This window comes from Rhea americana, unplaced genomic scaffold (genome assembly GCF_003343005.1).
Source record: "Rhea americana isolate MKP2758 unplaced genomic scaffold, rheAme1 scaffold_116, whole genome shotgun sequence".
NCBI lineage: Eukaryota > Metazoa > Chordata > Aves > Rheiformes > Rheidae > Rhea > Rhea americana.
Window position 1 is genome coordinate 2,275,884 of NW_028185217.1, and position 16,679 is coordinate 2,292,562.

General features: G+C 38.6%; 1 protein-coding gene across 1 annotated transcript in view; it reads right to left on the reverse strand.

The window, feature by feature from the left end:
* LARP1B (La ribonucleoprotein 1B) overlaps positions 1-13,996 on the reverse strand; it is a 36,766-nt gene extending 22,770 nt beyond the window's left edge. The window contains exons 1-4 of the mRNA XM_085318157.1: positions 13,384-13,996; positions 5,406-5,467; positions 4,207-4,266; positions 1,003-1,171 (exon numbers count right to left, since the gene is read on the reverse strand). Coding sequence (XP_085174283.1) covers positions 1,003-1,171; positions 4,207-4,266; positions 5,406-5,467; positions 13,384-13,636 — 544 coding nt within the window. The 5' untranslated portion in view covers positions 13,637-13,996. The remainder of the gene's footprint in view (positions 1-1,002; positions 1,172-4,206; positions 4,267-5,405; positions 5,468-13,383) is intronic.
* Positions 13,997-16,679: the final 2,683 nt, after the last annotated feature.

Below are 16,679 nucleotides of genomic sequence, written 5' to 3' on the forward strand. Positions count from 1 at the left end.
TTTTTTTTTTATCATCTCAAGCTATTCGGATTAAATTCATTCATGTATAACAAGAAAACTACTAAAGCTCTATTTTGTTGAAGGCTGACATAAAGTATCTACTGACCCTAAGCCAAAGGATGATGCTTGGTATTCTACACTTAATAGGTATTGTGGGTGTCATACTTTTATAGCCATGAAATACACAAAAAATAAAAATGCGTAAGATGTGTTAGCCACAGTGGAAGAAAAAAGAAAAAAAAAATAACAGTTTATATCCTGAACTCTTTTACTCGTATATTTCAACTTAGATTGAAAAAAACTAAGCACTACATTGATTAAGCAATACAAGTTCTTTTCTTAAAAATAAACAAACAAACAAAAAAAATACACAACCACCACATCGCAAGACTAACAAATCTAAACAAAGATCTTTAGTACCTGAAGAAATATGGGCAGGGAAACACAAAACAAACAGCTGATGGCAGCTGTATCTTAAACTATCCAGCCTCCTGAAGTTCACTGACTAAGATACAAAGTTTGATTCTTATATTTAATATGACAGAYTGGATAAGGATGAAATGAAGAACTTAGCTTAGTTTTCAAGAGATTTCTCTAATGTGCAAGTGAGCAGTAAAATATTAAAGCTCAAATAATGACATAGTAACAAAAATATACTAAAAAAAAAGAATGAACAGAGCGCAATTTATTTAGTAGAATAAAGAAGCAGGAGGCAGTAATGGTTTGTGCTACTATGCTAAAATTTTCCAGAGTTTGTCTGTCAGAGCTCCACATCACATCAGTAGAACATGAGCTGCTTTTTTCCCAGAACTTCCTGTTTGACTAAAAACACTCCAAAACCTGAGAAAAGAAGTCAGTTTTAAGCTTCCTAATACAAAACAAAATATCTGGTTATCATGTAGAAAATGAAAACCGTAAAAAGCTTCATCAAGTAATTCAATTGGAATTAACATAACTGTATCAGTGCTATAGTATGGCATTCTACACGGCACCCAGACTGACCTTTTTTCCTTTGGTTATTAGTTTGAGCTTCATCTTCACTAATACTGTCTCCTGGACCATCTGGCTTTGCCTCCAGGTTGTCTTTGATCTCATTATTGCTTTTTTTATCAGATTTCTCCTCCTTTTCTTTTCTGTTTATTGGCTTCTTATTGTGGTTTATGGTCTTACTCTGCAAAAGATGCTGATAATTATTTCTGATTGTATTGCTGACAATAGCAAAAGTTACAAAGTTCCTTTACCTATCAAAAAGCCTTGCCTTTATTATTATCTCTTCTCAACCTCTTCAAGAGGTTGAGTTTTCAGAACTGTGTTGCTTTACGAAGTCTCATTTTAAATACTTCGCTTTCCTACTTGTTCTGCAAGACGATGAAAAGAATTCTTCAGGTAAAAAAAAAAGTCTCTTTTTAATTGAAGATGTAGAACTGCAGGATGCACAATAAACACATTTCAAAATAGATTTTTTTTTTAATAGGAAAGAAAAAAATTACTTACTAGTAACTACTATTCAGATTTACTATCTTTAAAAAGCTGTGCTTAGAGAACACTGAATGAYGAATCAAACTCACACGATGCTGTACAATCTCACCACAAGTCAAACGTTCACGTAAATTTTAAGGAACTATGGGCCTTAACTCTGTCAATTCTGTTCCATTAGATCAGAATATGAACTAAAGATCAGAGGACGCAGAGGTGTAAGTCTATAGTTTTTTCTATCATTATACAGAATTTACTGGTTGCCTTTGAATAGTGCCAGCATCCTGAATTAACCCTTCTTGGAAATTTAGTAGGATAACAAGTTTCAAAGAAGGCAAAATGAACAGCATTTTAGATAAACAGTGGAAAACTTTATTTGAATTGGATATAGTATCTACCTGCAAAATTAAACTTTGCAGACATTTTTGCCAGATTCCTATGTTGTGGAGACTGCTTTGACTCTGCTGGAATATATACAGCAGATACTGCAACTAAGCGATAATTAATCGGAATGCAAAACCTTCCCTAGACAATTTGGTTGAGATCAAACATAAACTACATATGATTTGGTGTAACAGGCCCTACATGAATTTGTATATTGCAATTTTCATATACATAAATCAAAGGGTTAATTAACATCTATGCAATACAATCTTTAAAAAAAGTAGTAATACTGTTAGGGCAGCYTTTTTCAGACAGAGACCACCACATATGTATGTTCTTATGGAACACTACATACATATTTCAGACATTCTAATTAGTACTGTACAGACCTTTCTAAAAAGTACTATTCTGCATATCTAAATTTGACATAAAAGCAAAGTACATGTTGAATACTTGCAGCATGACAAAGTATGTGAAAGACAGGAGTGTATATTTTGTAAGTCACCAAGCTAAATATTGCTAAAGAACCAAAAAAGAGGTGCTAGAATGAGCATATTAGACTCAGTCATAAGCCAACGTTAGCATTTTAAAATATTATTAAAGGATTAAGTTTTATATCCTCTCAATGCTATTCAATCTCTTAGATCTAAGCTCAGCAAGCCTTTTCCCTTCCTGAGGAACAAAATAGAGCAGAGAACATAATTACTTTTGGATACTGTTACAGTATTGTGCAGTTTCTCCGCACAGTAGAGGACAGAAGGCTACTTCTCACCTATTACAACAGACGTCTGTGGAAGTTACAGAGGAAAAAAAGTATTGTACAGTGGAACTGATCTACAGTCTTCAGAAACGGCATTTTTGTGTTATTAGACTGTACAAAATGAAGAAGCTGTGAACTTCACATCTGAGGTACAAAAAGCACAGATGAAATTACTTATGTTACAAATGGCTCTAATGAGGAGTTTGTTGCATAGCAGAGAGTTAAGACAACTCTAATGCCACGCAATAAGCTTACAGCTTTAGGTTGCAAGTCTACCAATATGCATCCCTCATGGTATTGTTAGATATATCGATATATCACCACTATCTCCTTGTGAAGGAGCAGAAGTCTTTTCAATCCTCAGCATCCCTACAACTGACAGGAATACTGATGATAGAGAAGCACATAAATACTGAAAAAAAAAAAGTCAGTTTAAGGATCTTACATAAATCCGAGCTGCTGACGGACTATAAACYGAACACACTCCAAATGGTACCTGAGGAACTGAATGAGCATTGATTTACTAGTATATAAACTACTCAAGTTTTAAAGAGCCTTCTAGCAATCTCAAGGATATTTTTGATAGCCAGTAGAACAACGTACTACAATTAGCAAATACTATCTAATAGATTATCTACCACACTGTTGTGCCAAATCTACAAACATCTAGAATTTTGAGCTGCAATACCGAAGGCCTAGTTAGACACCTGGAGACGTTTTGTTGCTAATATAAACACCAAAGTTAAGACTTACTATGATGAAGGGAGGAAGGTTTTGGAAATTGATTCCACACAATCACATGAGCTGCCTTAATACACATCYGCTCTTTTTCAGTTTTCTCATGGAAGCTTTCAATTATAAAATACATACTGTTGAAACCTAATCTGGCTTCCCTCACCAAGAAAATGATCAAAACGTAACAGGCATGCTGTTGGAACGGAAATAAAGACTGAAATGACATCATATAGTTTGCAGTAATCTGTGGTTTCAGTTTGTTTTGATGTTGCTTTAACTGAAATAGCATAAAAGAAGTGTAAGATATATTGAGGACTGATTACTTGTGATAAGGCAAAAGAAGGGAATTTGAAGGAATAGATACTAGCTAAAGATCCAGGCAAGAGGAATGGACATGGAGCAAGGAGAACTCCTGACACAACTTTGCACTAAGCATTCCAAGCCACAATGGAGTGCAGCAGGTTTGCAATCCCAAAGGTTATAGCCCCTCTAGCCTATGCATAAACTTCCCCAAAAGTGGAAAAGGAAATACAAGTTTTAAAGTAGTGGAATAAAGATTCCACATTTTTATCTACACACCTCTTACAGTAAACACTGTGCGTGTGTTTGGGGAGATAGGGAGGAAAGAGTCAGAAATTCTCAGGTCAGTACTGAGTTAATCATAGACCTGTATTTTGGATTATCAGCAGCATTTCTGCAAAATCCTAGAATATCCAAAGCACACTCTTTGGGGAAGCAGATTAAGCAAAAAAAAAAAAAAAAAAAAAAAAAAAAAAAAAAAAAAAAAAAAAAAAAAAAAAAAAAAAAAAAAATCAATGTGACTGCAAAAACATAAGATAAAGTTCACTTACTTCATTGTTTGCTATTTCACTTGGTGTTGGCCAGTTTGTGATATCATTGAAATCACCAGCCTGCAAAGACAAAAAACAGTTTGTAATAGTTGCTAAATTTAATTATTTTTAATGCATGAATGATGTCTGTCATGACTCATGGCAAGACTATGCTTCTGGACAGAACTGCCAGAAGCAGCAATTTTTAAAAATTGACAAATATGACAGAAGCCAAATATAGCATCATTTTAAAAMAGAAAATTATTAACTACAGAAACAACTATTCATTGTATTTGCATCCAAAGCAAGGTCCAACACAATAATAACTTAGGTTCTGAAGACAGTCTTACCTAGCTTGTAATAAATTCAACTGTCTAAAGAATGCCTTCAGGAAGAACTTATTCAAGTAAGTATAATCATAAAAAGATGGAGAGCAAACAAAACATTCTACATTCAGATACTTATGATTTAAGAACACATAGAACAATTCTCGGATCGAACGTTCTCTTGCACATTACTTTCTATACAATTTAAAGGTAACAACCCCCTTAGAAGTCTTTTAGCTTTTGAGAGAGTTTTGAGCAGTGATTAGACTTAACAAGGGGTAGATCTGAAAAGGGCTGCCTGTACAAAGTTTTACAAAATTAATTTTCCAGTATAAGGATTCAATGTCTCCTGTCATCACAAGAATAACTTCATAACAGAACATCAGCCATGCACATCAGTAGAGTAATTTATAAAGAGTTCTAAAACCAACCTAGTATCACCTGTGTTCACAAGCACTAAGGTTCCTGACACATTTTTATACAATGTAAATGCTTTTTCTTTTTCTTCTTAAAAAAAAAAAAAAAAAAAAAAAAAAAAAAAAAAAAGCCTTTCCTTACCTCCCTGCACATATACCACTTTAGGTTTCCTTCTAAATTTAAACTTCCCTCTTTTATTTCTCCTCTGTCTTCAAAATCTACCATCATCAAGGCAGAACATAACACTTCTCATTTTAACTTCAAAATAACTTGCTAACTTTTGACTTTAATAACATCATCTGTTTACCACAGTCAACGTTTACAACTAGAAATACTTCTTCGAAATTATTTCATTTTCCTACCATATTATCGGCACAGTTAAATGCTCATTCAGATTAACAGGTTAGATTACCTAGGATCTCTAACACAGCAGTCTGGTAATTCATAGCTAAATGTCCTTTTTTGGCAAATACACACCTTGCTGCATTTCCTGGTCTTAGGTTTCCCCGCTTTTATAACTTTAGTGGAATTCTGCAATTCTGAAAAGGAAGAAAAATATTTTCACAAAAAGAATAGGATTGCCCTTTAAAAAACATAAGGAAAGTATACTTAAACAATTCTGTTTATCTATCATATAATACCACAGTAGTTTTGTGGCCTTGGTGTTGAAGCCATTGAACATTAATGAAAGTCTATTATTGTAAAAATATTTCCATACAATAACTTAATAATGCTAACACTGAAAACTTCACATTCAAAATGCATACAAGTATCTTCAAAATTAGACACACAGAATATTATATAACACTGCATTTAAGCATTTGCACATCTGTAAGGTCAAGACTATCTCAAAATGCTGATAGTTTAACCTAATAATTAACAAAGAAAATGAGGACTTGAAACATGTACGAAGCAGTTACCCTATAAAAAGCTGTATTTAGAATATGACACTCATTTATGAAACTTATTACTAAGCAAGCATGAAAACTCTATAGAGGCAATTACATATTCAGAATTCCCAGTAATTTCCATTTATAAGCAATCACTCAAATGCAAAAGGRATTTAGCTGTATCACCTATCATCAAGTCAAAATAGTGAAGCAAAATTAAAAGGAAAGGTGAAAAATAAAAGAACTATAAAAATTATAATACAGATAATACATTTTAATGCTCAGATTCAGCAAAAAACAAAAAATTACTTGTCACCATCACGAGCAATTGAAATGAAGTTGCATTCTCAGAACCTTTCTGAGCCAAGACCCAGACTTCTTACAATGATCCAAGCTGACCTCATGAGTAACAGAGGCCATTATATTTCAACTAGTAATATCTGCAAGGAATTAATAAAAAACTTGGAAAGAAATACTTCTCTTATATTTAGCAATATTATTTGGTCTAATTATTTAGGGTCAACTACTCTTATCTTTARGAAAAGAGTCTGTTTCAAGTTACTATGTCTTTTTAGCACATGGGCAATCACCCTTCTATACATGAAGCTGAATCTAATTTTCTTATTCTGTATAATTTTTCCCTACCCATTTAACTGTGTTTTAGGAATTTTGCGTAATAGGAATTCCCCTCCAAAAGCAATCAAACAAAACAGAAAACTATCTAATATCAGGCAAGTCTTCTTGGAGGCTCTGATTTACAATTTGGACAGATTAATTCACCTTTTAATTCCCCCAGTAAGCTAGAGCAGTCATCTTAGTTGTGTTCTCTTAAGACATTTTCACACAGAGAAATGGTTGCAGTTCTTCCTGAAAAAACTCTCATTCCATATCTTATTGAAAGACAAGTTTAAAACACTGGACATGACTAAAATCACTAGCAAACTATTATTTCACACAGGGATAACATCATCTCCTTATCCTTAACTCTTCTGCATCCAGTGACTTTGCCGATATTCCTTATCACAGCTTCACACTACGAACCCCCACCCTCATGCCCTACAGCAACTCCAAAAATGCCTCAGTCCGCTTCCTGAAATAACCTGTGCATGCTATAAGCATGAACCAAGGTACAGTCCACATTTCACTGCAAATTATATTAATACAGCTAGATGTAATTTACATATAAGATAGGTGAATTCAGTTTAGCGAAGCACCCTGATCTACCTGAAGCCTTTGCCACATCATCTGTCAGCATCACTTTTTTTCTCCAAATCATAGAATTGATAAGGTTGGAAGGGACCTCTGGAGATCATCTAGTCCAACCCTCAAACGAGTGTCCCACATGGGGATTGAACCTGTTACCTTGGCATTATTAACACTATGCTCTAACCAACTGAGCTAAATCTAACCCCCAATGGATTCCTACTGATGTGCTTTTCATTAAAAAAAAAAAAAATCTTCTTCCTTATTATTCAGTCTCCATTAACTTTAGACTGAGAGCTTTCAGTCTGCTTATTTGAACACATACTGACTCTGCAATGCTATTTTTTATGTCATTCAATAAAGAACTGTAAGCCTTAATAAAGGCAGACAGAAACAGCTGCAGACACAGGGTATCACACAAGTTTGTAACTTTTTGCAACAACAAAACTGTCAATTATCTGTTAGGATAAACTACCAATACTACTTGTTCTCCAATATTCTGTAAACAGACACCTCTATTTATATGTTACTGAGAGCCCCTTTTCCAGTTCACAGCACTCTTACTTAAATGGCTACTGAAGGACTGCTTTACCAGAATGTCCATTCTGTACGTCACCAGGGCATAGCAAGGCATTAAACGGGGAAAGAGGAAAAAAAAAAAAAAAAAAAGAGAGAGAGAGACCATCTTAGTCATAGGATATTATTCAAGAGAGCAGTACATGTTATCTGAATCAACTGGAATGAAACCTAACTTGTTTTAAAGAATCTCTCCTACCTGTTTACAAATCTCACATATACTAATTTAGGCTTAAAAGATGCATTTGCACATTGAATTAAAGGAAAATTAATAATAGGCAACACATTGTCTAGCTGATGGTTATCTTCTCTCAATTAAAAAGCCAGTGATCTCATCACACTCCGCACTTCCCCAACTGAAACCACTCCACAAAGTTTCTGGTCTTCCAGAAGAGTGCACTCAAAACCAAATTTAACTGATCTTTCCTGAGTGGCTTTCTGGGGCTTATCATGTGGGCGTCAGATTTTAGTGTCAAGCACGAAAGGGAAGATAAAGGCAAAAAAGAAAAAGGGTGGGAGAGTAAAAGAACAGGACATCAGAAAACTTAAAGGTTTTACCCAGATAAGTCTGTTACATTGTTATAAACAAGACTACAGTCAATGTTTACACAAAACTTACTTTAGAGTGCATTTAGATACCACTTAGTGTTACTCCAGTATTCAGTTTTGGCATACCAGTGCAGAACACCTGGAAATGGTATCTTTCATTTATTGCTACAGTAGAATCCAACAAGTCCTTGAAAATAAACTGTTCCATTTATTGTTGGTTCCAAATATAACCAACAGTAAAATGATTTGACCCAATTTATCAAGTCGTATGCTACTAGGTAACCCATTTACTAGAGGCAAAATAGCCTGATGTAAGAATTTAAGTTAATCTTCAATTATTTTACTTGCTGGGGTTTGACTGAGTTTTGAGAGGATATAAAAACAGAAAGCAAGCAAGTTTAAATGCCAATGATCATCTTTCGTCGCTGAACTACAGTGAAGATGTTGCCCACATGAAAACAGAAGCCATATTAGTAAGGTTCTTCCAAGTCTCTTAATACACTACCACCCAGCAGAAGACATTTTCTGCAGAAAGATATGGAAGTCAACTGCAGCATTTCAAGCCGGATGAGACAAAAGTTCTTAAAAGTGCAAGGTGAATAACGGAACAACCAAAGTGCAACAATCCTCAGGGACAACGACAACTGAAAAGGAATCATAGGACCGGATGCTGTACAACAGAGAAGGAAAGTATATATAAAGCTGCATCACGAATCATCAAGTAACAGCCAAATTACACTTTCAGTAATAGCACTACAGAGTATACTATTTAGTATTTCAGTTCAGAAAACATTATTTGAAGATATGAAACATCAAGTCAGCAAATCAGTATTTCATATTTCTTTTGGAAACAATGTCTATTAATAAAAGAGAACATATTCTCATTTTCATACACATGTTCTATGCTGTAACGATTTCTAGACAACATTCAAGTTTTATTTGTTACTTAGACTGCACGTTTATTTACTTCAGTACAGAAGTAACATGCCAGAACATTAGAARCGCTCCATGAGGGAGGGTTTGAGGCACAAAATCAAGGCTGCTGTTCAAAAAAACCCTGGCTATTGGCAAAACAGATCTTCAAATTTTCAGTGGAAAATGTTTGTTATAGCTGTAGAACATTTTCCTTCCATTTCTTAATCTGAAATTTCATAACATAATCCATATTTAAACAACATGAGCTATGTGTAAATCTAATGTTTTAACAGACAAATATAAAATTCTCGCAAATGTGAGAAAGTAATCCTTTGGAATACATGATAATTTAAATGCGGATCAATTTTACAACCCATTCTGGGAAATAAATAACACAGTAATCTCTCTTGACATTATTTYCTGCAACAGTTTCAGTAGTTTATAATAAAACTGCATTACACTGACCAAACTTTTTGCAACAGTTGAGTAACTCAAACAAGGTACTTAGTTATTTCACCTGCATCTTTCCACATATTTCCATTCATAAACAGTCAGTTGTTCAATGTTAGAACGAAACAATTTCTACAAAARCTTTCATGGTTAAATGGAAGCACATGCTAGAACACAGTGAGCCAGCAATGCATCTTAGACTCCAGACAGCAAGGACAAATTTATCCCTCGTAGCAGATCTYCAACTTAGATATCACAGGAAAGTACTACACAAAATCGTATGCACTGTAAGTCAATTCACAAAGCGTATGTTTTTAAAGCATTCAGGGTTGAGGTAATTGTGAAATGTTTTTCCTTTTGATTTTTTTTTTAATAAAGATGATATTTAAATATTCAGTGATTTCATGAGAACTCATATGACAATATCTGCATTAAATTCAATTAAGTAAGACAAACTGAACATAATACAAAAGACTCAATGTGCAGTAACTTTAACTACATCATTCAAGCATGCTAAGAAGCAAACTCATTTTAACCACTTGAGATGYATGGACATTTTACTTCACTGAATACTTTCATGTTTCATAAACTATTTTTAGATAATAAACTAAACTAGTGAATGATTAGAGATCAACCTCAGCTAAAAAAAAAAAAAAAAATCACATGAAGACTAGAAAACGTATCATCTAGATTCCCTTTCATAAGTTAATGAAAATGGCAGCACCTTCAATTTCATCAAAGAGGCAGGAGAACTTTTGTAATAAAATTACTTTAATAATTTCATACTGGGCAATTTATTTATATGGGAGAAGGATAACTAACCTTGACTGAGAGTCCAGCACTGACAGTTAGCTAAGGAAAAAAACACACTCAAAGAAAAGAGAAAGAACAGAGGAATAACACTGATTTTTACACAGCTTCTGTATGTACATATCTTGTTGGCTGAATTAAAAAGAAAAGCTCAYCTTGTTACCTTGAAAAAAGTGATTAAATAGAAGATTATATAGAACAACTTCTTGGCAATCATTCCTCTCTGAATCGTACAATTTCAACTTGAAAAAATGAAAAAATTACTGTAATATTCTATTCTGTTAGACATACTGGGAAAGGTGGGAGGAGAAACACAGAAGAACTACCTTTAATCTCTAAAGAGCCTATGCTAAAGCCAACTTCTTGTGTTCAAGATCACTGTGATTAGACAGAAACCCATTAATTTCACTTGCAATTCCATACTGCTACAAGTTTTTCTTGAAGAAATAACTACAGATTAGGATATAAAAGTAGCTGTGTAATTCTGAAGTCAGATTATTCTATTTAAAAGAAAGAATTTTAATAAAAAGCTTACTCCAAACTATTAAACTCTGTTAACAAATATAAAGCTATGTTAACAAATACACCATGAAACATCCAGGTATGTTTCCTTTACATGCTTGGTTTACTGTCACATTATTGATGCCTACCAACATATAGAACAAAAAAAAGAATACTAACAATGATTTGTCATAAACAAAATTTCTTTCTCCAAGATAGAATGCTAAGCTTTTTACAYTACCTTTTCTTCCTTCTAGTGCCAGGTGACTTTAACAGTTTCTTTCAAAGATTAGAGTCAGTTTTGCCTCCAACATAGATGAAAGTCACATTTAAGTAAGAGTCAAAAGATGACCGAGTGGAAGCAACTTCTCAAGCGTGTAACTATCACTGAACAAATCATACACGCAGATATCAGGAAAGTTTCAACAACTTAAACCAAGATCAACAAGTAGAACAGGATTAAGTCACTACTTTGATGTGAGATTCTTTTACATTTTACTTTCTCCTTTATGGACAGTTTTACATTTCACTCCAGCACTATTACTGCTCATACACTTACTATTTCAAATGACTCATTTGCATACTACTGCCGCTGTAAGGTCCCWGTATGACCGACTTCACTTTGCCAACATGTAATTAGTTACTTGAAAATACATTTTGTGTTGCAGATGGAATTCCTTGTTGCACATGGGAATTCCTTCCTTCAAATAGCCAGGAAAGAGTACTTGCTTTTTATTTTACAAGGACAAGAGTTGTGGCTCATTCCTGGTGCTTTCAGTGGTGGACAAAGCAAAACATACACTTCGATGTGTTATTCACCGATGTCTTTACCAATATCTTTACTAGCAAAAAAGTCTCCAGTATTTGCTATAAGATACACTTTCTGCTAAAAAAGATGTTCCAGTGCAACTACTCAACTAATGTTAACTTGAGAAACCTTTATAAATGTGAAAAACAATTTAAAGCTATCTGAAACCATCAAATTAAGCATATAACACATGCAGTGTATGAACTCACTGTCTTCTTTCTCTCTTCTCCTTCCTTCAACAACTATTTTTGCCTTTTGTCTTAAAGTGTCTTAAGAGCAACCCAAATGAGTGAAAAGTTTTCCTTCATGTATGGACAAAACTACAAGCCAGGTTGTAGAAGCTGCATACAAATGGATAAATATGAGTGTGTGAGTACACACAAACAAAACAGATAGACAACTATATATAGCTTGTCACAAAAAAAGTTGGATCTTTAGCTAAGGTGTTCTGTTCTTCAGTATTCTGCTTTCTCTGCTTGCAAAATTTGTATGCTTGAAACTATACATAATTTGCTTCATAAGGAAGTACACATTTAATTCAAGGATAAAAGTAACTGTCAGATCACAACAAGATTGTCAGATGTTTTCAGGAACAAGTGCTGAAATTGAAATTCTCAGAAAATGCAAGCTGAACTATGTGTTTTGAGGTCAGTGGTTTGCTTCTAGCCAAGAACAATATGCTGAAAATTTGCTAGCTTCTAGGAACTCTTTACTAGCTTAAGTACATGCCTTGGTAACTTCAAGTCAGGTCTTCAATGACCAGTTTTGCAAAGCAATCTGTTCAGTCAGTACCAGGTCCTTGAAGCAGCTTTATCATACATGCAGTGATTAAGGGGCCAGCAAATTATGCCATGGCTAGCCTCACAGTATTTCTTTCCACACAAATGGTTTAAATCCTCAGAGCAAGCAACAAACATTTCATAAACACTGAAACCCTCCAACATCTAAACCGTTTGGAAAGCAAAGTCAAGCAGCAGATTTTACAGAGAGCTTTAGCATATTGCTAGGGAAAAAAAACATAGCAAAGCAAAGGGGATTAGCAGTATTTCTGAATAAAAGTAAAGGAAAACAAGTAGCTTAACAGTCTTATTTTGGCAGAACCACAACTGGGAGCAAGCAGTGGGCCGCGCTCCTAATCTGCGCCCCACCAGGGCTAAGTAACCAATTGCAACTGCCGGGCCCGGAGCGGCGAATACGCCGCCCTCAGCACATTAGCTCGCTTACGCTGATCAACTCTGACACTAACTCCTTCCCCACCAAAACAACGCCGCGGCCGCCGCACCGCTGCTTATGCAACCGCCGCGCCCCACGGCGCGGCTGCGGGAGGCGGGGGGCCGTGGGTAGGGAGAGGGGATGGAGGGGGCCGTGCCCCACGGCGCGGCCGCCCGCAGCCGAGCGGCGCGGAGCCCCCCGCGCGCGGGCGGCCAGAACGGATCCCACCCGTCGCAACCGCCCGTTAACCGGCGGCCCCGAGTAAAGGACACGGCCAGACCCCACCCCCCCACGCTCACTTTCCTCCTCTGCCCATGTATGTAAAAAGCCAGCGTGCTCCCGGGTCGGCTCCTCGACACAAATACCGCGGCGGACGCGCCGCCGGGCCCTCCTCGCCCGGGCAACGGGCCGCCGCAGCACCCGAACGGAAAAGTGTGTGCGTGGGGGTGGGGGGGGGCGGACGCGCTTTGTCACGGACACGCGCTTTGTTTTAAAAGAAATCAAAACCGAGCAGCCCCCCTCCCCCCGGCCCTCCGCGCACCTGGGTCCTGCGGGATGAGCTGGCCGTCGGCCGCGGGCGGCGACGGGTCGTCCCGAGCGGGTCTGCGCCGCGTCCAAGGGTTTTCCTTCGGCGGCGGAGCTTCCACCACCAGCCACCGCCGCCTCTCCTCCGCGGCCTCCTTGCCCTGGGGCGAGCCGGGCTCCCGCGGCCGGGCCGGGGCCGGGCCGCCGCCGCTCTCCGCGCCCCAGGCTTGCTGCTCGGCGGGCGCCGCCGACACCTGCGCCGCGGACATGCCGCGGCGCCCCCCGCGGGGGGGGCGGCCCTGAGGCGAAGGTGCGGGGGCAGCAGCGGGGCGCCGCGGCGAGGCCGACGCGGGAGGACTAGCCGCCTCCCCTCGCCGCCGCCCCGCCCCGTCTCCCGGGGATCCCCTGTCAGCTCCCCCGGCCGCGACGCCGCTGCCGGCCCGCCCTGCCCTGCCCTCAGCCGCCGCGGCTCATTCAGCGAGAGTCTCCCTCAGAGGCCCCCCCCTGCCCCGAGCAACCGCGGCGCAGAGGCTGGGGAGGGGGGCGAGAGCCGGCAAGCGAGAGAGCGAGCGAGCCGCGCGTCCCGACCCGCCGCCACCGGGAGCGACGGCAGGGCGGAGGCGCTCCCGTCCCCGCTGCGCCTTCCCGCCCCGGCCCGGCCCGGCCCGCGCGGAGGGGGGGAGGGGGGGGCCGCGGGCGGCAGCCGCCGTAACAGCACGGCGGAGGGGAGGGGGGGGGCGGAGGAAGGGGCGGGGCGGGGCCGCCGGGTGCTCCTCTGCGTTATGACCTCACAGCGGCGGGGCCGCAGCGCGGCGGTGCGAGCCCCTCCCGCCCTCCTTCGCGCGTGCCGCGGGGCAACGGCCGCCGCCGGCGTCAGCGCAACGGCCGCGGCGCAGACCGTTTTCTGCCCGCATGGAGGGGGCACGCGCGTTAGGGCCACGGCCCCCCTCGGCTCTCCCGGCAGTATTTTTTCTTGGCTAGTTGGCGCAATTTTTATTTCTAACAAAGCAGACCTCCCCTAGTAGATGCTATTTACTTTGTTAGTATGTCCTTTACAAGATGCCCTTTTCCAATTAATGAGTTTGCRCTATACTCATTTAGGTGTTACACACTTTGGCAAACATCACAAAGATGGAGAAGAAAACTCAAATGCTTCCCTCCAATACAAACAAAACATCTCAGTACTCTGCTGCTAAAAGCTAATAYATATATATAKAGAGAGAGCCAATAGTTGCTTTAATTTACAATATAACGCGTGATTCAGCTCAAAAATTGAAGGCAAAGATGTTACAGAGTTGTTAAAAAAAATACAAGATCACAGTCTACTTTCAAACTGGCTAGTAAGGGAGAAGGTTGAAATAAAATACAGGTGATGAAGGTAAGCAGTATGAGACAGCAGAAGACAGACCTACAAATTACATGTCCCCCTTTTCAGGCACAAAAGCATTATTACGATTATTCTGGAAGTGCGGATAGAGTAGCTACTCAAAAAAGARGCCAGGTTCTACAAGACCAACCTCTTGCACGGCCTGGAGCCACCGAAGTGGCTGGTAGAGGCCTCCCTTTCCAGCAGGGCACCGTTCAGCCGGAGCTGATGAGATCCGATCACCCAGTGGCGGCCCTAGCCTAACTCAAAGGCCTCTGCCAGGGGGTGCTTTGTTCAAGGTACTTGGAAATTGCTGTGCTATTACAAACAAATCACAGATACAAATCTGCATTCAAGTATAATTAGAGCTATAAACTCAAAATTGTTAACAAAGGATGAGCTTCTCCTTTCATAACACAAGAAAATATTTACAAATGGATCTAATTTTTTGCACAAAAACTGACTTAATTATTCTCTTTCATACTTCATACTGAGAAAGTGAAAAAAGGTAGAAAAGGTTAAGTTTAAAGCAAGTTTTCAAACTCTTTGAAACATCTTTCTTTGCAACTAAGAGCTCGATTCAGTCAAGGACAATAAATTTGCACATTAGGGACATGCCAATAACATACTGCAGTGACAAACTTATTTGGAATGGAGGAAAGTGTTCTTAATGAAAAGTTTTGACTAGGAAAAAGGCCAGTGGTTTAATAATAATATCTGTATACATTTACATCTACACTCCTGAAAACAAGAGGTTTTTTTAAAAAAAAAATCTTTTGAACAGATAGTGTTTATCTTTTGCTTGGTTTCCCAAGGAAACCAAGACTTAAAAAACATGTATACATACATGCATATATGCAAAGCCAGCAATTTGATGCCTTTAGCTAATTTTAACCCAGTTTGAGAGGGAAAGAGGCTTCAAAAACCTAATATATACAAGTTTCCTGAAGACAGACAAATTATAGTGGCTAAATAGAGCGACTGCAGCGAGAACTCGTATTTTATTAGAAACCAGAGAATCCATATGGAAGGGCTTCYTGTTGGAGCAATTCCATATGAGAAAACTTCAAAAAAGCAGAACTCACACTGTCTTTGATATTGATAAAAAAAGAAAAAAGAACAAACTCTAACCAAATAGATACACATCTCTTAGTCAGCTTCACTCAGTAACTACTCAATACTTCAACTTGACTAGTTATGGTGGTCATAGAAGTACTATTTCTCTTATTAATTCTTCTGTTTWACTACAGGGTACAGCCGCCGAAGATAGCGCACACTAGCAGTACCCTCTTGCTGTTGCAGTGCTGAATCAAGGGATAAGAACAGCAAAATAAAGCTTGTAAGACTCAGAAGCTAAGCAAAGGTAAATAGCATCATAYATGAAAGTAGAGAGGCCCTACCTACTCACTGGTAAGAAGGGGATTAACTGTTTACTCCTTTTCTCCTAGAAGTGTTACAAGATAAGGAAGGCTGTGGCTAGCCAGAACTTTAGGAATGCTGCAATACAGGAACCTGAATAGACCACAGAAAAAGCAGGAAACCAATGAAGAATTAACTACACAGGGCAATAAAGACTAAAGGTGGCCAATAACATGGCAACTCAAGAAGTTTTTGCAGATACTTGTTTTGTTAACTTTGTGGTAATAGCAGACCTACTGTATACTTTATAGGATGGACTGCACTGGACCTTAAGAGTGATATAAAAGCTTTCAAAGTTGCCTAAGACGCATTCTTAACTCTTCATCCAGTTGGCATCACCAGTCTCGCTACTTTCTAGCGCTGCAAGTCAGACTGTCCCTTTAAAAACTGATGGTGCTCTTTTTTTTTTTTAAGAGCACAGTATTTAAAATGCATTCATATTTGAAAAAGAGGCTGATTTACACTGCACAAAACCAAGAGAATAACATTTGTTATGAGATACCTAAGTTTTTAAATCCTAAGTTTCA